The 22,675-nt window shown below is 44.4% G+C and overlaps 1 protein-coding gene across 5 annotated transcripts in view; it reads right to left on the bottom strand.

The window, feature by feature from the left end:
• The window catches only part of LOC146433120 (calcium-activated potassium channel subunit beta-2), a 131,754-nt gene that overhangs the window by 15,258 nt on the left and 93,821 nt on the right, over positions 1–22,675 (bottom strand). For 3 of the 5 annotated variants that reach the window (XM_085069068.1, XM_085069069.1, XM_085069067.1), the window contains exon 2: positions 618–728. The exons of the other annotated variants lie outside the window; for them this stretch is intronic. In XM_085069068.1, the coding sequence (XP_084925194.1) occupies positions 618–728 (111 nt within the window). The remainder of the gene's footprint in view (positions 1–617; positions 729–22,675) is intronic. 5 annotated transcript variants of the gene reach the window in all.

Raw genomic sequence — 22,675 nt, 5'->3', positions numbered from 1 at the left:
CCCCTGGGAGATCCAGTACCTCACTTATTCCTCTGTCTCCTTCAGCTGTTCCCTCCAGCAACACCACTCAAGTGGGCTGCTGAGCCACCAGCTCACTGTCAAGCAGCTTCCCATACCCCAGCTGTTGCATTGTGCACATGCTCATCCTCACACGTGCACTTGTGTAACCAGAAACCTCTCCAGCAGCTGGATGCATCATCCAGATGTGTAACAGCTGTGTGGGGCAGTGATCAGTGGGGGACAGGAGGCACTGGGTTTGTTTGCTGTCCAGAGTGGATGCACACACCTGCAAAAAGCATAAAGGCTTCCCAGGGGTTGGAGCTGGGGCTGCAAACCTGTGGCTGGGGATTGGAGTGCTGACCTCAGAGATGGTCACAGTGTGCTGCTGATGTCCTGAGAATGAGCAAGACTTTGGCCATGGCTCTGGCATTGGCCCTCTGCTCTGTTTTGGCCCTCCTGGGCTGGTCCTGTGCCTGGGGGAGCAGCAGCCAGGGTTGTGAGGCACAGGGAGGACACCCTTTGCATCCCTCCTGCTTCTCCTGTGCCACCACTGGGGAGAAGCCAAGCCCTCAGAAATATTCAAACCCAAAGAGACAATCAGCACAGGTGCTGTTTACCTTTTCTCATCATGTCTGTAAGATGTAGATCCCCGGCCACTGGTCCAAATAAACATTTTAGAGGGTTGCCCAGTGTTGGCTCTGCTCTCTGCCGTGGGACGATGGAAGGACCTGGGGGAAGAGGGATAATTTTTGTCACTGCCCATCCAACGTGGCAGAGCACATGATATCCAGCATGCCACATCCCCTGTGGCCATGCCCAGTGTGCTCTGGAGATGGACCATTTGTTAACTCGAGGAGAGATGTAAAATAATGGGGATGAGAGACCAACGTGTGAGAATGGAGAATAAATCCCATTAGCCCCACTGGCAAAAGGTGAGGCTGGCTAATCAGGCTTAGCTCTGCTCCACACTGCAAAAGATTCTCACCATGGGCAAGAAATCATCAGTAGTTTAAGAAAAGGTAATAGCTGTGTCCAATGTTCTTATGGCAGTATTTTTCGGGAACAAAATGGCTATTGTTTAAGCACAGACACACTCATGACAGATTTTTGGTTGTTCTGCAGCTCTCTGTAGGGTGAGGCTCTCAGGGAAGGTGTCTGAATAAGGCACAGGCATGAGATATAAATGCAACAATTGATGGAAATGTAACTGATATGACAAAGATATCTTTTCCCATGGAGAAATTACTGTCCTGAGGCCATTTGGTTAGACCTGATAGATCCCTGCCCAAGGACTTCTTTCTTTCTCTGTAGGGTATGAGACCTGCTGCCTTCTCTCAGGGTCCCAGGCCATACTGGACCTGCTAGTGGGGCTATGGCTCCCCTCATAGCTCCTCTTAGTTTCTTCTGGTTTTAGTGAGGCTCACTTGAAAATCATCTCTGAGAATTGGGCCATTCCTATGAGGGCTGCATTTTGTATTATTTTACAGCACAACACTTTGTGTTTCTAATGCATTTGGATAAAAGCTTAAGGGGAAAAAAATCCAGATACCAAACACTTAATTGTGAAGTTTTTCATACACTGGGGGCCATTCTTTAGCTCACTGAAAAATAAACCTGATGGTTTATGCTGTCAGCAGAGAAGGCACATGATCTGAGAAAGTCTGTAATGTCACTGTCTCCATAATCATGCAAAGGGCTAATTTCAATATTTGCATAGTGGTGAACCAGGAGAATACTTAAATACTGTAGAGGTGGCTGCAGGGGAAGACTGACATGGACAGGAGCCAAAATCTATCCATGTGCAGACAGGCTGATGGGTGCTGAGGGATTGAGCACTCCACCTGGAGTGAGCCCAGAGCCTCCAGCACAGGGTCCATGACAGCTCCAGGCCAAATTCACACCCTGGTTGGGCAGCTGGCCTGGCAAACTGGCCAAACTGTAGTTCCTGTCACCTCCTCCCTGCTGGAATCCTGCTGCCATCCTGCTGCCATGCTCAGAGAGGCTGGCTTGGGACTGGGACTTGCAGACCTTGCTTAAAATAAGAGGTGGCAATATTTGACGAAGCTTTTTGGCTGCTTTTATGAACAGCAAATCGGACAAGATGGCCCACAAGAAGGAAGGGGGAAGGAGGGGAATCTCCCCCAGCCCTTATCCTGACTGTGGTCATCACTGCAGTTTGAAAGCCAAAACCAACCCTTTTCTTTCCTTACAACCACTGCAGTTAAGTATTGGGGAATAAACAGCAAGATGAGGCATTTCCTCCCTGAAATAACTATAGCTTAGAAGGTAAAGTAGCATCTGCTGGGATCTAATCAATGTAGCCAACAGCTAACTGTTTTTATATGGATATTGGTCATTATAAAAGACTTAGAGCCAAATCCTCACACTGCTGGGTAAGATTTCACCCGCATTACCTCAAACAGAACCACAGTGACACCCAGCTGGTGCTTCTGCCCCAAGCCATGCAGGAGGGCTCAGAGCAGCTACCCAAGGGCCACATCAGATGCTGAGCCCCTTAATGCTGGAAAATAAAATTATACATTTGCCATTTCACCCTTCAGGATGTAACACTTGACAGGAAAGCCTGGCTGGTTGTGCTGCCACAGCCTGAGTGATCCCAAAGGCAGCAGGAGACAGTGGTGAATGTTATTAGAGAACCTGTTCTTAATTAAGCAAAACTTGGGCACACATTAGAGGTGATCAGCAGCTTCTGCCACCTGTCTGAGCCTACAGAGACACCAGGGCAGGACTCCCTGGGCAGGGAGGCAGATTAGTAAGCTCCAGAGCAAATTGCAGGAGCACTGCTGGGCTGGGAGCTGCGTGGGGAGGTCTGTCCCACTGAGAGATGTCAGAGGAGGAAAAGGGATGCTTCTCTTCCCAGTGAAGCTGGAATGATTTCAGACTCCCATACAGTGCCAGTGCCCTGGAGCAGTCCATATGTGGCAGCTTTAATGCTGCCTGCTTCGTTAGCTGAGCATTCCAAGCTAACTACCACTATTTAACACACAATTGCACATCTAATTTTGTGTAAAATTATAACACTGATGACATCATAATGATACTCCAGAGGTCAGACAGAAGTGACAGAAATCCAGGGTCTTTTAGGCAGGGGTTAGATGTTAAATAAAAACATTTTGTGCACCAGTAAAAATACAACCTCCCCAAGACCCTCCTTTGAAGGCCTTTAGAGGATTCCCAACCTAGAACAGTTGCCATGCCCTGCCCCACCATGTCAGTTAGCAAACTTCCATGGCTTTCTCCCCTCCTGGATAAGTCCCTAGGCAGGACTGAGAACGTTGTTCCTACCCTGCCCTTTCTCTCTTTTCTGAGAAAACAAGTAATACTACTTTTCCTTGGGTTTTTTTTCCCCATTGCTTCTCAGAGTCAGCTGCTGGCAACTTATTTTTATCATGCAACAAGTAATTAGCCTGTGAAACTCATTACTGCAGGATGTCAGCCTCGCATTCAGAGTGGTTTGTGCTCCAGCTTGAACAGACTGAGCACCTAAAGTCATGACAGTACCTGTTAAAAACAGTGGAGAAGAGATGCTTCAAGCTGCTTTTTCACTATCAGGACTCTGTGGGGGATGGTCCTATAGAGCTGGTTATCCACAAAGTGCTGTACTTGATGTGACTTTTGCTAGTCAGGATGCTGGGGGGCACTCTGGGCTTTCTACCTGACCTTGCCTGAACATCTCTGTCTCCTCCACTGTTTACGCAGTGTGGCATCAATGCAATTGTCTCCTGACACGGTTGCCACAGAGACCGGCAAGGAGGCCAAGCTTTGGTTTTTACAAAACACACCTCATTCTTCATATCTGGGTCTGTTCTGAGTAAATGCTCAAGGTTAAAGGCAGAAATGCAGAGTAAAGAGTGCACAATCTGCTAAAAATACGTGAGTCTGTGATGTTGTCCCACTCCTCTCATCCTCCCCTGTTCTCATCCCCCTCTTGAACATTACCTTCTGGTGGATTTCATGGAACTCACTAGAAAACCTGACAAGATTTCCACTTTTTCACCCATTGCAAGATGAAGACCTGAGATAGCTCTTATAAGATCAGAACTATTCTGCCCTGTCCTAAGGAATCTTAACATTCGCACCCAACAGCAACCACCTGATTGAGGATTTCAGAGTGAAGAAAACATGCCGGGGCAGCATTTGCTTCAAGTTGCTCCAAAAAAAGTTGTACTCTTGAGGGTGGATCACAAAATCCCTTAGCTGCTGCATTGGGAACTATAGTACATGCTCTGTTTTCCTCCCTTTCACCCTGGGTTGGCTGTTCCCCTTCCTCTGTCTTTGGATTTTGTCATGATTGGTATGTGAAGCCCCTTACTTCTAGGTCTCCACAGCTGTGAACAGCAAAAGAGAGATGTTACAGACCACGTTTTCAGATGGAAAGCTGGGTTTTATATGTGTCTTTGCTTGTAAGTGCCTCTGTCTATGTTTATGTTAATCATAGGGCTCCTGAGACCTTGGAGAACCATTTATGGCAGTAAACTAATGAGCTTTTTTCCCCTTATGACATTTCATTTCCTGGGCAATGTGGCCACTGTAAAAAGAGAAGCACTTGCATTAATTTTGTCTCATAAAAGACACCCTGAGTCATCAAAAGGCAACAAAAGCTAAGTATTCACCTCAGCCCTGTCTGAATACACCCACGTCCCACACTGTCCATGCTGACAAGAGCTGGATGCTTTATCCCAGTATTTCCCAGCCAGAGGATTCATTTGAACCCCAAGGCAGTTCTCTGGAAACCCCAAAGTTTCCCTGCTAGTCCACATGTTAAGCTCTCCCTGTGCCACCACACAGCTGCCACTGACAGCTCTTGGACAGACAGGGTAGCTGCTGCTGAGTGATGGGAAATATTTGGTCTCTCATGCTTAACAGATCTTTTTTTGGAGTGTTCCCACCCACCACCACCCATGAAAAAAGGAAGAGATAGAAACCAGGTATCAGAGACAACTTTCAAGGAGACAGTAGTTCACTTTGAGGTGAATTAACTGAATACTGACAATAAGACTTTGTGTCCCAATAGGCCTTACCCACGCCTCTGTTTGGGGATAGTAGGTCCTCCCGTGGCTTTGATGAGCCACGGGAAAAGTTTTGTGTTATGAAGGATGGGAGAATAAATGAAATAGCCTGTTGAATTTTTGGTGTCTGGAGGGTAGTCTGGCATTCAGGTGCCTTAGAGCATGGAAGAGTTTCCCAGGCAGAGTGGTGAAAGTAACTACTGTATTAAGATGCTCCTGTCTGGTTCAGGAGATGACCCAGGGCATCTCTCCAGTCCTGGTATTGAAAGAATGAAAGAGCTGGACCTAGAACTCTTGTCTGCCTCCAAAACAAGACAGAAAACACAAACCAACAGCAGCAATAAGCTAACTCACAAAAGAAATGCATCTGCATTAGCAGATGACAGTCAGTACTTAGGGAACATTTAACACTCTGGCAGCAGCAGCCTTGAATCAAGGAGAAGTGAAAACAACTTCAAAAAGTGAATTTCTGCCTCGTGATGGAACTTTCCTGCTTTGCAGCTGATGGGCACAGGGCAGGACAGAGGGACATAAATTGCTGCTCTTGTTGCAGCATCTCAGGAGCTCCAGCTGCACTGACTAATCCAACCAGCAGATGACCTTCAATCTGGAGCTCCTCATTTTGGCAAAGGAAAATGGACAACGGGCAGCTGGTGCTAATGTACTGACAAGAGTTCAGGAAGACTGATGGCTAATGATCCTTCATTAATGATTCACCTCTATTTCTGACCCTGGTGCAAAATCTGCCTGGAGCTCAGAGCTCAGAGCTGAGCTCTCCATCTAGATTTTTAGTTGAATGAGGGAGTCATCCTGGACACAGGGTGGCCTTGCTGTGCTCCCATCTCACAGGCATGTCTGGGACATTCCATATCCAAAGGAGGAGAATGGGGCTGCCAGAGACAACTGAAGCCATCACATGGAAGTGCAGATTAGCTGTGTGTGGAACACAGTGATATTTGGGTATGTTTTCTAAGGCAATATTTCTTCAAATTTCAAGTAATCTTTGACAATTGTTAATTCCCTCTTTCCAGTATGTACTGGAAAAAGAGAGGTATTTAGAAAGGCTGAGGTTGTGGCTAGCACAGGTTTTTCCCATGAGAAGTTTTCTTGTGTTTTGTAAATAAAGATAAAGTTTGGATGTTGTTGGAACAGTGTCCCAGAACTTGGGCAGTGCAGGCCTGGCCAATCAGGCCTGGGGGAAGGCTTCTGACTGACCAATCTGGGTGACTTTTGAGAACTCTATATATGTGATGAAATCAAAACAATAAAGGTCATTCCTTCTTACCACTGAGAACTGATGCATTCATTACTCTGCTAGCTGCTCAACAGCGACACTGAGGTATCTCTGTCTCCCTGCTACATGACAGTATGTTCAGATTTCAGAATTAAATATTCCAGTGTAACCTCTGAATCTTCCAGGTTTCCATCTTCTGATGCTTTTCTCTCCAGTGCTGACTTTCTTTATTTTGAAAAAACTTTCAAGCCTTTCCATTTCGTGATGCCCTTCTTCCCTAGACTTACCTTTTCCCAAGAGCCACCTTCCCAGCCCAAGCAATTCATACAGCATGGCTGCAGGCTTTATAGCTTTTATTCTTTCTGATCTTTTTAACTTTAACTTCCTTCTCCAATTTTCTTTTTTTTTCCCAAGTGTCTCTTCCTCTACATTACTATCCCAGTGACAACTTGTTTCACTCACCTTGGCCACACTGTGGTGTTAGTCTCAATTATTGATTTATTTAATAGAAACAGCAACTTTTTGAAGAAATTCCTGTGCCTTCAGGGCAGCTACAAAGAAGGGAGCTACTGTCTGTCACTGCAAGCAAGAGAGTCACAACTTTTCTTCTTTGGTGACTTTTTGGTTGCCTTGGAGCACGTGCTGGTGCCACCACTGAACCTGGCAGAGGACACTTTCAGGCCTTCTCCAGGTGGCAGAGCATGTAGAGAAGAGCCAGCCCTTGTTCCCATCCTCATGTTTGGTGCTGGTGAGTTTGCAATCCAAGCACGAGGCAATGCCTCTCTTGGCACATTGCAGTCACGAGGATCAACATTTGTGAGGAACAGCTGAGCATAATTGTCCACTTTGCCTGTCAGGATTCTGCAAACATTTTTAGCTTTCTGGGCTGGATTTGAATTTACGTAGCAAGTGACACATGGGACAAGCGTTATATTCATCATCTCAGCTGCTCTCTGGCTTCAGAGAAGGGCACAACCTGCCTGTAAAATGGGATTGGCTCTGGGATGGGGTGTAGCAGTGGCAAGTGCATGGTCACCTGCCTGCAATTTGCTTCTGTCCTGTTGAGCCAAAAGAGTTTTTTAGGGAGATCTGCTCTGCAGAAGACCAGATAGTAGTACAGTGATGGAGAGGGATAGTGGGGGTAAGGATGAAGGCAGTGAAAGTGTGGATGAAGGCAGTGAAAGTGTGGATGAAGGCAGTGAAAATGCTGCACTTCCTCACTTGATGCTGTCCTTTAAATGTTAACAGTCCTCTGCAATTGCAGAGGGATATATTCACATATATCATATATTCTGGTGCTGCACTGCACCAGAGGAGCTGCACAGCCCTGGACCAAGCTGGCTGGCTCAGAGCATGTGGGTGGCACTGGAGAGGCTCTGTGGCTATGCCCCAACAAATCCAGTGAGAAATGGAGATGTGGGGAGAGAAAGGAGATGGAGTGGAGGCACACTGCTCCATGCTGAGATCAGCCTCTTTGATGGTCATCAAGAGGGAATGATCTTCTCCCCAGCTGAGCTTCTGTGGGTACCTACTTGATCAGATCTTAAAGGACACTCCTTTGGTTATGAACAAGTCTATTTTTAAGAATAATTCATTGCAGAGTGGGAGCTGAATGGCTCTGACTATGCTAAAGTAAAGTGGCTTCTAACTTGAGTCCCTTGTCCTTCCACTGCTGACATTTCAGGGACCTGGGATTTACACCCCAAAGTGTGAAGCAACGGGGTGTCAGCAGTGCTGTTTTAGAGGTAATGAGCAGAGGCACAGAGGCTGCTGAGACTTGCCCAAAGGCTCTCAGGAAGTCTGTGGTGGTTGTAGTTGAAAAAACAGCCTAAAAAACGGTGGACAGCCACCTTCCACCCAGTGAGGAGGGAGGAGAGCCAAGACACGTACAGATTCCTATGTCAGAGAGCAAAGGCAGAGCTTTGCTTTGTGGTTGTGCCAAGCCCCATCCACAGGGACACCTCATCCAGCTTTGTGCAACTGTGCTTCAGCTTTACACCCTCCAGAGAAGCTGATCTGAGAAGGACACAGCTTTTAAATGTCCCTGAAGAGAGTTTCACTTCAGCGTGTAACACCGGCAGTGTGTTTGTGGGTTGGGGCACAGGGAGAGGAAGGGTGATGTGCTGCTGGGGACACAGAGGACACCAGCAGCTTTTAGGGAAAGCATGAAGGAGAAGCATATTGCATGAGTGATGTGGTTGGGGAGAGAGGTGAGGGCAGAGAAAGATAAACAGATGCAAAGCAGCACCCAGAGGAAAAGCACAAACAGGAAGGGCAGATATGGCAGGAGTGGCTTTCCTGTCACCTAATTCCTTGAGTGGGTCAATCATCTTTTATCTCCTTTGAGTCAGTCCCCATGCCATGGAGAGCACCAGCTGGAACAAAGCAAAGGCAGAGGAGAGCTAAAACTACTGCCCAGCGGGAAGTGAATGCTCTGGCACTATTTATTTTTGAGTCTGCATTTGGATTAGCTGTAAAGAGCTGTGTGGATAAGCAAGCAGGCAATTACAGCTGGGACGTGCTGCTCGTGAATGGAAGCAGCTCCAATCTGCTCAGGACATATTGAAATTCTAATTCAGTTAGATTCCTTTAGTTACAGCGCTCATCACAGGCACTAAAAGAGATGGGATTAGAAAATAAATACAACTCTTATGTCACCTTTGGTCTGTCTTCTGTGCTCCCCTTTCCCTCCTCCCCTCCCCAGTTTTAGCTGTTTGACTTAATTTTCTGTGGTAAAATACAGCAGCCTGCAGTTCGTTTTCTTGTTAATTTTGATGAGCCTCTGGCAGAGCCCAGCTGGCTGGAGGGGTGGACAGTCAGCACCAGGGCAAGGCCACTGCTGCAGCTTCTCCTGTCACATCTTCCTAAAGACCACTGTCCAGAGATGTCTGTTCATGCTGCAAGGGTACAGGTGTGACACAGAGATCCAAAGCAGAGCAAGGACATGATTTGCAAGAGGTGTTCCCTGGTGTCATTCCTGGTTCAGACAAGAGCTCCAGCCTGCAATGCTCCCCCAGGAAGCAGCTTGGCTCTCTGCTTTGGGTGCTGCTGTAAAGCTACTTCACAGTTGCAGGCAATTACTTTTGCACTGTGTTTGTGCAGGAAAACTCCTAAAAGGTCTGATCAAAACGGGGATCAGGGAAGAGGACTGGGAGTGCTGGATTGGCCCTGCCAATGTGAGCTGGAAACTAAAGTAAGTTATTTAACTGTCTGCTGCTGGTTTAGTTTCTCTGGCTGTCAGTGAAAAACACTATATTAAATCTGCTCACATATGCAAGGAATAGAGAGTTGAGACCTAAATGTCAGAGACTGCTGGATTGGAGGAACAAGAGGAGCATGAATTTGTGTCTCCAGCTGACTGGCAGTTGTGTTCCATCACAAATGGTCTCTTGGACCTGCTGGAGGAATTCTGAATGCAAAGGAATGTCTACAGAATGGTTGTAAATAGTCCTGACACATAAGCTTAGAAACCTGGTTATGACAGACACTGGGTAGAAATTACTTGTCTCCCCTGAAACTAAAGAAAGGGCTTGATGGAGAAAGACAGTTATAATACCCAGTATTACAGATACTGAGTCATGGAGCTGTGAAATAAGCAATTCTGGTAAAAACAAACACCCAGCTTGGTTCTCATGTGAATCTTTCCTCTTTGTCTTATTACAAAAGGGTAATTTTTGCATCATAAGCACTCTGCAGTGGCTTGTCATCCTTTCAGAACACAAACTTCACCATCTGTACCCCTCTTAGTTGAATATGATCAATTGCTGTGTCAGATTCACAAACCAAAATGTTGTGCCCAAGTGCTGTAGAAAACTCCAGACACATTTTTTTTTTCTGCATACATTTCACATATTTTTCGCAGAATTGATAATTTTTATGTCCTCATTTTTTAAAATGCAATTTGTAGGTGCAGCTGCCTGCTGGCTCTTCAGTCTAAGTCGTGCTACATCTCTGTGGACCTTTGAACTCACACATGTGTCCCCTGGAGATCCCTGTTTGCTTTGCCTGATTGCTTTTTGCTGATTAGTGGTGAGGAACTTTTGTTTTAACAATGAGCTCAATATTAGGATAGTAATTGAATGGAAGGGATTTCCCTCCATTGAGTAGTTCTGCTGTCATAGCAAAATAGAACAGCTCTTGGGAATAGTGTGGTAGTAATATTTCTAACAACCTGTAAACACGGCTGATGCTCACCAGTTGGAGATCTCTGCTCACACATGAGCAGATATCTTCTGTAATTGTCTGTGGAGTTGGTGGCTAGGATGTTCAAGCCACATGTTAGGAAAAAAAGGTAGTGAGAAAGAACAAAAGCAAAGTCTCTCTAAGAGAGAGGAGTGTGCATATACACTCAATGCAGTTTTGAACAAAGAAGAGAACAAAATCTCTGCTGTCCTCTGAGGGCAGCAGAGCACAATGAACAGTGAAGGATCCATGTCCATGAAACAAAAACCCAATGTATTTTTGGTCTCATAACTGGTCTAGAAATTAGGGCAAGGGTAGGAGCAGGCACAGATGCTTCCATCCCTCATATGACAATAATCTATATTAATTACTGCAAGCATCCAGCTTCGAACAATGTCACTGCAGTGCTATTATTGTTGAAAAGTATTGAGTTTCCAAGGAGGTGAATGTCTTTTTCTCTTCTTAATCATGATTACTTGGCTTAGTACTTGGGCCAAGTTTTTATTTAACCAAGATAAATGGATATTTCCAAAACCAGCGAGTTAACACTATGCATCACATTATTACTCTCCTCACAGATTTCTTGCTTCGTGTGCTATTTTACTCAGCTGCTAAACACAAGTAACAATAAGAATAGGAAAGAGGAACTGTGCAGGATCCTATATGTATTAAAGGTAAATAAATAAATCAATCTGGTTTTCACCATTACTTCGTCCTATTCTGTGAAAGCATTTTCCCTCAATCAATGTAACATAACAACACCATTTTGTCCTATAATTTCTCTTCCTTGAAACATGAGCATCCACACCACATTTTTGCAGACAACACCAGCCTATATGACTAATACTTCGTTGTTTCCTGCTTGGAATCCTTATTTATCATTTAAGCTGATGTGCCAACACTGTAGGTTAACATTCAGAGGAGTAGATGGGGAATTAGAGACAAAACTTCTGTCAGTGATAACGGGACTTCCATGCTTCATTTCCCCCAGGGCACAATGAATGTTTTCCTTTTCAACAGTGCTGGGCAAAACCGCCTCAAGGAATTGGTGGCAGCAGAGCTGTGAGCTGGCAACACACTGAAATTATCAGGATGCTGGATTTTGGGTTGCTGGGCTATTTGTGGGAAGTTATTTTGCAATAGCTCCTGGCAGATACCCATCTTGGTACTGGAGTTGCAGTGCAAGTTACCCAGTGAGAGATGCCATTCTGGGGGAGGTCTGGCACTGAGCAGCTTCTCCTCCACCACTGGGTTCACCTGTCCACATCTGCCTGGCTGTGCTGACCAGGGCAGGCTGCAGATCCAGGAGAGCTCCTAACCCAGGTCTCCAAACTCCCTAAATCCCATTATTTCAGCATCATCCTGATCCCCACCACTGCTGGGGAAAACCTCAGGGCTGTGCATGGGCAGCTCAGTGAGGGTGGGTTTCTTCCCACCCACCTCCCATAGCTTTGCCCAGGGGCAGTGTCCAGGCCAGGCCACATGTCCTCGTGTGTGGATGTGTGAGGTCCATGCATGCTATGCCTTCCTTCAGGGTAAAAGCTCCCACTTTTCTTCAGCAGCTCAAGAGAAGCTTGTTTGTGTGTTGTGGACCAACACTTGGAGCATGAAGGATCTCCCAAATGGGAATTGGTTCATCTGCTGCAGGCTCAAAACTCCTCACCATCAAGGAACAACAACCAGAGGAACATCCCAGCTCTGTCTTGGGGACACTCCCAAGCTGGAGAGCCCCATGGCACCTTCCTGGGGTCAATCACCCCCACACACTGCTGGCTTTGTCATTGGCCCTGCTGCTGATGCCAGCCAGCAGCCACCCAGCAGTTGCTGAATGACAGGAGCTATCAGGATCAAGGCAGAAATCACTGCCTTAACACACCAAATGTCACAGGGGAGATTAAAACCAGATTCTGGCTGCTAAAATCTGCAGAAAGACACATAGGAAACCTGTCCAGAGAGCAAGAGCTTGCCCCTATCCTCCCGTGCCACACAGATGGGATTTGCTCAAATAATTACCACAGATACAGCCTGCACCATCTCACCTTGCCTGGTCTTTGTCTCTAAGGTGTCCATCATTCAGCCTCCACCCACCTGCTTCCAAACAACACAAGACTCTTACTAAGCATTTGATACTGCTATCAATGAAACAAGGAAATTGGTGCTGAAAATCAGACCACATGTGTTAAGTCTGTATTCTCTGCTCTTTTGGACAGTTTAACAATTACATGGTAATTTTCACCCAAACTGATGTTTCTACAAATGTTCTTCCTGCCTCTGCCTCTGCCTCTTTTAAGAATCTCTGAGCCTCAGGAGTCACGTGAATTACATTTGAATCAAAATGCAGAAAAGCTGTGTTGTCACATTGACCTTGAAATCCTGAAGACCATTTCCATTATAAAGGTGCATTACAGCAGAGCTTGTGACTGAGGAGGCTGCTAAAGTAACTATAACCAAAAATGTTTTTCATGTGGAGATATTCTCAGGATATTATCTTGCTCCTAAAAGCTGGTGTTTGAATTCTTCAAATGGTTTGGATCATTTAAGCAGACATACTTGTAGGGAAACTTGTGAAGGTAACAGCTAATGCTCTGCTCATGCCTTGAGCTGTCCCAGTTGTAAAGTGTGGGCCTCTCCCTCTAATATAGTGTAGCAAATAAAAGGTGGCAGTCCTCCTCCTAATGTGCTCAGAGGGCTTTTATCCCTTATTGATTTCATAGTAGTAATTCAATTAGAGAAAATATTATCAGGAACTGCATTTTTATTGTACTGGATGAAAATTTTAACTTTCACCCACACCTGCTACTCTTCCTTACCCTAGAGCTGCTTTCTTAAAATTCTTCTTTTAAAGCTACTGTACAAACTTATTGAAGTCTATCATTTCAGTGCTCTTTGATATGTACTCAGCAGAGTCTGGGCACTTGATTCTCTTCTTATTTACATCAGCGAGGTCAGCAGCTGAAAGCAGAAGCAAGCAAAGGGCCAGAGCCTGTCAGCACCACAGCCAAGGCATTTCTTCAGTTTGCAGTGGTCCCTTGGGAAATCCTAACAGCTGCACTAATGTTGGCTGTAATTGAAGAAATGTGCTCCTTAAACTGCCAGGCGGTTCAGTATTTAAACATAATGCCTGTTGAAAGAATGCTTGAAAGCTGATTTTTGACCTTCATGCAAGGCTAAAAGCAGATTTTTTTTTTCAGTATCTGTACAGATTTAAAAGAATGATGTGGAACATTTTGTCCAATATTAGCTTTTTTTATTTCTTCGTAGTGTTTGTATTTATTTTTACCTTTTGCCACAATGGAAATTCAATCAAAGTCAAGGATTTTATCACCTTTCCACTCGACTGCCTGAGTCAGATGCTTAAAATGTACCACCAGCAGCACTGTGAGTAGTCGATTAAAAAAATCAACCTTTTGCACTATTGCTCAGAGAAGTGCCTTTTTGGGGTTTTTTTCTGCAGCCTGGTGGACTCATTTGCTATCAGAACAGGTTTTCACCCAAAGTGGTCTGCTATTGGAACATTATAGGGGCTGGAAAATGCTGCTACTGGAGTGTTTGGGTTACCAGAGTGCTTCCCAGTCAGACCAGTTTGCTGGTGCAAAGCTCTGGGCTTGCAGCAGGAATTCTGCTATCAAACACATTTGCCAACTGGGAAGCAGCAATTTGCTTCCTCTCTCTCAGCACAAAGTTTATTTAATCTGGAAAGTGGAAAACTGGAGTGGAACAAGAATGACTGTGGCTCTGCACCTTTCCAGCTTTCCTTTATGCCCCCAGGAATTTTGCTTTTTGTCTATCACCGCTGCTAAAGCTCTCACTCAGCTGGAGCAGCAGTGCTTTCAGCAGCCAGGTCCTCCTGAGGCTCTCTAGTCCCAGGCTTGGTCTGATGTGACAGAAAATGCTCATCCAGCCCTGCCAGTCCCCCCAGGGGATACCAACACTGGCGGTGGGACAGGAAAGGCCAACTAGGAGGCAGCACATCCAGTTCTGTTCTGCAGATTTTGATGCACCAGATAAATTCCTGTGGAGCCTGGGTCACTGAGCAAAGATATCCATGTGTGGGTTCCTATTCCATGTGCCCTGCTGTAAACACAAACCAACTGGCTGACTGGAAGGTCAGGTTGGCTCCAGCAGTGCCCTGGCTCTGCTTTCTGCTCGTCTTTGAAAGGGCATCCCCAAGTGCTGGCTTGGCAGTCCTTGGAGGAGTACCAGCATTTACAATAGTTAACTGATGCTATTTCCTAAGTGTCTGTATTTTCATTTCTATGGGAAACATTTAGCTGATCTGGGAGCACTTAATTTGGGAGATGTAACTCAATCCCAGCAAAAAGCAGCACTTGGAGGACCACCCGTGGATTTCTGCAGATCAGATCCCCCGTAGTTAAACGAAATGTCATCACACTCTATGCAGCTGCTGATTCCAGGTTTGCTAATTTGTAAAACAACGTGAAGGAGATGCTGCAGTTCTGAGCAGGGCAGCTGAATTATAGGTACTTAAGCAGCACTGTAGGGATATGAATTCTGTTTATTGCACAAACCTGCCTCTATAATTAATAGAAATTGCACCATTCCCTTTCCCTGTTTTCAGTAATTCAGACTGATAGCTTCAGAAGACCAGAATGGATTAGGAAACACATTTTGGAAGAACAAGAGAAAATTAGAGGACTTCCTTGGCTTTTCAGCATCACTTCAGACCTCCTTCTTCAATGTGTAAGAAGCAAAATTACTAGCAATGCTCTGTGTGTAACAGACCATCTGTCACTATAATTGTAGCCTTGTTTTACTTTTCCCTGCTTCTGGGAGGAAATATTCCAAGTCCCCTAGCTACCTGTCTGAACTGAACATTATGAAATGTACTTTAAAACCTCAAGAAAGAGCCACACTCAGTCCAAAGCCTTCTTAAACCCCAACTGCTCTCTAACACCAGCGCCAGCAGCTCCCAATAAAAATGGGCTGCAGGGTTTACCTATCAAGCTGCAAATGATCTGAACCCTGGCTCCTTTAGAGGGAGTTTTATAGACTTCTTTCTCCTCTCTTGAGAGGTGTAAACACATCAAGGTTTAACATTATACTTTATTTATCTCAGTGGTGTAGTATGTTAGGATTCCCACAGAAACACTAGTGATACTTCATCGTAGAGAAGCAGGCACTGCATGAAACAGAGCTGCTACAGGAGCTGGTTTAGCCATGGCCAGGGCACACCTGAAACACAGCACAGGCCTCAGTTTGGGTGCTATTTCATTATTTTGGGAGCTCAGAGGACTGGAAGCAAAGTGTGTCCAGAAATGAGTATAGAAATCAGACAGCTACACAAGCATCAGTGGCCTTTGGCTCTCCTGGGTCAGAGGCACAGGAATAGGCATGTCTGAGATTATTTTCCTCATGATTCATTGAATATAAAATTAATCGTAATAGCTTTCTAACATAAAGTCTGTAGTGACCACTGAACTGCTCTGACTAAGGAGGGCCCTTTATTGATGTGACTCCTTAGCCAAATGTAATGCAATTAAACGATTGGATTTCGTTACCTATATTGACATGGTGTCAGTGACAATTTCCATTCTCTCTATTATTTCTATAAATAAAGTCATCTGCCATAATTAGAAAATATGAACGTGCTAAGACCTCCATTAATTCTTCTCCATATTAATCTAAGAGCTGGGCAGATGTTTATTAATACCTTGTTACACTGCGTTCATCAGCTGTTGCCAAGAATAGAAAGACTGAGACCTGATCTCATGCTGAAGGTTACACAAGTGCAGATCTGGCCAAATCTTGGTTTCTGATTGACATTTTGACAATGTCTTGTTTTTTTATAAAAATGTTTTTTAAATTTTGACCCAAGCCCTACCATACATCATCAGCAGAAATCCTGAACTGATGAACTGGCTGATATGTACTTTAAAGACTGGTGGTGGTGACAGACCCATCCCATATACCATCCCATCCCATCCCATCCCATCCCATCCCATCCCATCCCATCCCATCCCATCCCATCCCATCCCTTGGCAGCTTCAGAGACAACCAAAGCACTTGAAAATAGCTCAGCAAAACACAAACAGGTTTCATGTCAAAATTTCTCTTGAACTTAAAAAAGAACATGGGTACAAAATTAGACCTTGTTTTGTACAAAGTAATTTTAAATTCATATATATTAAAAATAATTGGAAATTCCAATGTTGCTTCCACCACTTCCTAGCCCTTGCCCATCTCCTTTTATCTGGATGCTGCTTGTCTCTTCTCCTGTCTACCACGTCTGAAATTACCATTTTTTGTACTCTTTTTCTCTTTCTTGGAATTGCCTTTGAAGAAATGCACATAAAGAATTATTCTTTTGGTCAGCATTTCAATTAGTTTTAAGTCATACATTTCTATTTCCTGGGTCTGTACTTATTTATTATTATTTGCACTGAATCTTTGCCCGAGTGTTTGCATTGATTCTCATAACTCTGTGGGGTGCTTATCTGTACAAATAGATCAATAGCTTCTGGACTGCACTTTCTGAAGCAATAAACTGAGAGACTTGCTTTGAACTTCAGAGCTTCTGTACTGCATTTACTAATACAGCAAACAATTACAGATGTATGATCCACAAAATTACTTAAATCCCATATTAAAGGAAGTAGACTTTCTACCTTTCCTTCCTGGTAATTTTTATTTAAACAGTTGCCAATCTTACACTTCCTTTTTTCATCACAGGCACCCCAAGTTCATCAGGGAAAGGACACTACTGATGCCATGGTGACATTTTCCAGAGTTGACAAGGTTGGGTTAATTGCTGGTCCCAGCAAGCCAGAGGGTGTGGATCATCCAAGGGACTAATCTATAGAGAGGATCTAAAAGGAATCAATCTCCTACCTCAAATGAGAAATGCTCCCTTCTGTTAAAATGCAGTAAAACAAACCCTGCTCTAATCTGATCTGAATTAAAATCAGGCACAAACTAAGACTTTAATTTTTATTTCTAGTTTGTTCAAGTAGCTCTTTGCACTGTCTTCCTCCAAGCCAATTTTGGGCTAAGTGGAAAAAACACACTTCCACAAAGTCTCTGTGGGAAGGCACCAGGAATGCAGCAAGATAATAGTATAGCAAGATAAGGGGGATTAAGATTTCTTCTGGGCTTTTTGAAAAAATAAGAGGTGAAGAAGTTAATGGAACACTCAACTGGGAGACATTGCTGAGACCTGCAAAAAGTGATAAACCAAGATAGCTGGGTGAAATATCAGTGAGTGGCCAGACTTTTCCATGTACATTGCAGCCTGCTGAATTCCTCATGGATTATGGCATGGAAAGATGCCTGGCAGAAAAGGCCCTGGGGCTACAGGTTGACAGCTGGGCAAACATGAGTCAGAGGTGCCAAGAAGGTCAATGGCATTTCACCTTGTATAGTGTGGCCAGCAGGACCAGGGCAGTGATTGTCCCCCACCTCGAGTCCTGTGTCCAGTTTTGGGTCCTTCGTGACAAGAAAAATATTGGGGAGCATGTCCAGAGAAGGGTAATGGAGCTGGGAAAGGGTCTGGAGCACAAGTCCTGTGAGGAGCAGCTGAGGGAGCTGGAGGTGTTTAGCCTGGAAAAAAGGAGGCTGGAGGGTGTGTGTGTGTGGCATTTACTGTTTTCTACAACCCACTTAAAGGAGGTTACAGCCAGGTGAGGCTTGGTCAATCCTCCCAAGTAGAGGACAAGAGGAAATGGCTTCAAGTTGTGCCAGGGGAGGTTTAGAATGGTGATTAGAAAAAATTCCTTCACCAGAAGGGTTGTCAAGCCCAGGAACAGGCTGCCCAGGGAAGTGGTTGAGTCATCATCCTTGGAAGGGTTTCAAAGACATGTAGAGGAGTCATGTAGGGACATGGTTTAGTGGTGGACTCAGAAATGCTGGGTTAGTGGCTGGACTTGATGATCTTAAAGGCCTTTTCCAGTCTAAAGGATGTTATTATTCTATACGGAGAATTTGCTTGCATTGTTGTGGAAATTGGATGTTACTTTAATCGCCATGGTGAGTTTGAGTGGATTATTCTGGGGAGACAATAACAGCCACTGACAATCCAAATCCAGTGGACACCTGATCCAGCTGGTATTGAAGCTGATGAAGTATTTTTATTGTACTTAATGGACATTGGCCTCAGCCTCAGAAGAGTGCACTTCAGCTTGAACTTTTCTGCTTTTGCAGAGATTTTATTAAATTTGCAGAGTTGGTATTAGATCTGCTCAGTGGTATAAGAACATTACTATCCTGTTAAATTACTTTTTTAGTTAATAATATATTCTTTTCTACAAAGGTTTTACTTTTTAAAGTCCTTTTCCCCTCTTTGCCTTCATCTGGTTAGGGAATTCATTCTCCCTTTCTGCCTTGAGCTACTCCACGCTGTTATCTGACAGGGTTAAACAGCTCTCATCCACTTCTCAAAGGAGTGCTCTGTATGCTGAACTGTATTTTTGTTCCTTGGGTAGGGCACCCCTTTCTTACTGCTGGAATCAAAGCAAGAAGAGTCTCATGAACTATGAGAAAAACTAAGTCAAAACAGGCTCTTCCTTCTTCTTCTTCTTCCAAGTTCTTCCATGCCAAGGCTCATCACTAACTTCTGGGAAAACCCTCCTCATTCCTGAGCCTTTTCTGTCCAACAAAGAGGTACACTTTGTGAGCCCATTCCCAATGAAAAAGATCTCTGGGATCCAAACTGTATTATATTATTTGTAGTATTTACACCTGTAATACCAGCAGCATGCTAAGGGCTTTGAAGAGATCTCGGAAGACAAAGTCCCTGCCTAAAGAGCTTATTAATCATATTTTATTCACAATATAAAAATATACATACTCTGAGTCTGTAAGATACCGGATTAAAAAGGCTTTTCTCCTTAAATTAGCTCACAGAAGTCTAACCCCCTGAAGAGAGGGAATGAGGCAGCTGTGGAGGGAAGGGAGCCAGCACCACTGAGTACAAAGTGTCTCTCAGCTGCCTCATCTGGAGATGCACTTTCAGCCTCAGCTTGGGGTCCTTACAGACACTTTTATCCCTGGGAGCCCAGCTGGGATCAGAGGGTCAGGTCCACCGTGCATCCCCCCTGCATGGTGTTCTTTGAGCACAAGCAACTCCCAGCCCCACTGCGTCTGGGGATCCAGGGGTGATGTGATGGAATTGCAGCCTTTGGATCTGCCTGTTCAAACAGCAGCCCTCCTTGGTGGGACAAAATCAGATCGCTCCTTCTTTTTCCTTGGGATTCAAGGGTGCACCACACAGTTTCTCAGTTCTGACTGCTGTGCACCAATCACACTATTCCCAGTATTTTGACAAAACACACTTATTTGCTGTTTCTATGCACAACACATCACAAGGTCAACATTCAAATGTATTAAATTATTTAAGACCAAAGGAAACTCAAATAACAGCATAAGAAGAAATCTTTTGGGAAAGGTTTTACTCCTGCATCAGGTGTCCTTGAAGTTTGGTGGGAGTGGGAGACTTTTGCCATAAGGGACAACAATGCCAGGGAAATGGAGCACAGTGCTTAGCAAAGGAGCAGTGACTAATATGTTTTTGAGGAGAGGGAGGTAGACCCACCATTATATGTTGACAGAAGCAAAGTGACAAGAGTTCAGAGGCCATAAGTTCCAGCTTGTTGCAGAATTTTAATGTGTTTCCACATGAGTGATATTTGGTTAGATATTGTAAGCAGAGTGCCGGAAAATTAGGATTAGCAAATGACTAAATTAAACTGAAAACTGGGTAAAGAGATTTGGAAGTAAATGTAAGTGCTTCAGTCGTAATGGACTTTGGCCTCCAAGGAATATTTTTTTCTTAAATAGCCTGTGAATTCTTATTGGATTTAAAATTCTTCCCGTTACAGACGCTAGAGATTTTGCATAGAAATCTAATGGGGTAGTAGAAGAACTGAGAAGAACAAGGAGAAGAAGAGATGTAGGTTGAAAGTGATGCAATGACCTCTCTTTTGTGAAATGCTTGTCACAGATTTCTGGGAAAAGTTCTAGGATTCATTCCTGGCCAGAACACAACGACAAAAATACTTAACACTAACCTCACCAACCCACTCCTGGTTCTTAAGAAAATACCTGTTGCAAGGTCAAAATCCACATCAGTCTTTGCAGGATTAATTATTCTGAAGCCCAAGTCAGATGCAAAGGAAACTGCACAGACACATGCAGGACACAAATAACTCTGGGCTTCAGCTGCAAAGGGGGAAATCACTCAGAGGTGACAGGCAAAGGCAATTGTCCCTGCTGGACCTCAGGGTACACCAACCCCTGAGCACCTGTGTCAGAGCATCTTGCCAAATGCACCAAACTGACCCCACTTCTGATCAGTGGCACTTTGATTAAAGCAGGAGTGGGGATGCTCCACAAACCAGCCTCTTGCTGACACCAAAACGAACCAGACAACTCAAATACGCAAAATAGAAAAAGCAATAAGCATTAGTGAAAGAGTGGGTGGTGCATAGCCCCAGTGACTGTCTCAGCATATTGTTTTTCCCATGAAGATCTGGAAGATCTGATACTTCCTGTACTGATTGCCAAGGAACATTGCAAGAGTATTAGAGATAGGGGGAGAGAGATGCAGAGCAGTCTGATAACTTACCATGATAGTAGCTACCGAGTCAAAATTACATCCAAGGCTTCCCTCTTCATCTGGGAGGTTTGATGATGCTGATTTTATCAGCAAGGTCATTTTAGCACCCATGTTTAATCCAGAATCTATTCTGATATTTGATTAGGAGATTTGAGTAATCTCTTTAAGAGAATTAACAAGTGCTGGAGTCCTAAAGAAATCTTCTCTCAGCTCTTACTGGAGCAGAAGGATTTGAGGTCAAAGTTAGGTGAAGGGTTTTTTTTAAGGCAATCTGTAAACAAATGGAATTATCTTTAGAACAAGTCACGATTTAGAGAATAGAGGCACGAAGTCTGCAAATGAGTTTTGGCTGGTTTTGGGTCCAGTTTTCTGGCTGTCCTGGAGGCAACCCATGACCTGCTGCATGATGCAGGTATTGATAATGTGATGGGCAGAGGGACTTGCTCTGAGATTTGCTCTCTGAGCCATGTATAACTGCAGTCAGTGGCCAAGCAACATGTGAATATTTTACTGCCTTTGTCCAATGTCACCATATGCTGCCTGTTGGCTCTTCATGGCACAGTGCTGGCCCTGGAGCTCTGTGTTGGGAGGAAATATCTAGTGAAGGAGTGGATGGGAAAATTCAGTGAAACAAAGTCGCTGATGCTCAAATGCCAAGCTGTTAAATCTTCAGTAACTCTTAGTTCAGAAATCAGTAATTGCTTTTTATAAATAATTAGAAACATAATCAGTGGCTATAATTAGTGCATGTAAAGTCAAATGCTCACTTGAGGGTCTTGAGTTAAATTTTGGTCCCCAAACCCACTGCTTAAAGTCACTCAAAGTGAGCTGTCCAGGCTGTCCTGCTGGTTTGGGTGCTCTGGCATGAGCAGCAGTGCTGCTGCAGATGGTCTGACCCTGCTGAACACAAACCCTCCAGGATTAAATGCTTATCTTGGCACCTGTAAACTTCTGTGAAAAACAATGGTTTTATATTTCCTGAGTGTATTTGAAGTGTTAGATACAATGGGTAACATAGAGTATGTGACTACTAATGAAAGTATTAATATAGGTTCGCTAGAACTTTTTATTTTGAAAGACTGCTAATAATCTTTATTTTCACATGTGAGTGGAAGCATTCTTAGGCATTCTTAAGGCATTCTTTAGCAAGTTTGTGTATTTAGTCTCCAGCCATGACTCACCCCTTAGTCAGAGAAGCAAAGCCCAAGTGACCCAGCTGTGGTGAGCACAGAGCTACCACCGAGGAAGTTTCCTTAGCAACAGGAAAACATCCAAAACATCTTCCACCTCCTGATTGCTGTTCCTTGAAGTTGTTCTAAGTAAGTGGATGCTAAATCTCATACCTGAATATCAGAGGCAGAATCAGTGTGTCACAAAGCAAATCCTTTTGCTTGCAAAAGGACTTAGCTAAAGTTAACTTTAGCTACCGCTGTCTGGATTTCAGGCTTAATAAGAAAAATAATATGAATTCTTTTTTATCTACACTCTGCAAACACTGCCTGGGCTCATAAACAAATAGCAGAAGCAGCTCCTGCATCCTCAGCTGACACTGATTATCATTAGGGATCTGTTGAAGTTAATGAAACCATGGCAATTCAGAGCAATCAGCCCAGCATGAGCTGGGTGCTTGTGGGTTCCAGGTGCCCATGATCAAGGCTG

Source organism: Lichenostomus cassidix, chromosome 9, assembly GCF_008360975.1.
Source record: "Lichenostomus cassidix isolate B80296 chromosome 9, HeHo_3.0, whole genome shotgun sequence".
In the NCBI taxonomy this organism is placed as follows: Eukaryota; Metazoa; Chordata; class Aves; order Passeriformes; family Meliphagidae; genus Lichenostomus; species Lichenostomus cassidix.
The sequence above is the reverse complement of the archived record's forward strand: the minus strand, read 5'-3'. Positions and strand labels throughout refer to the sequence as shown.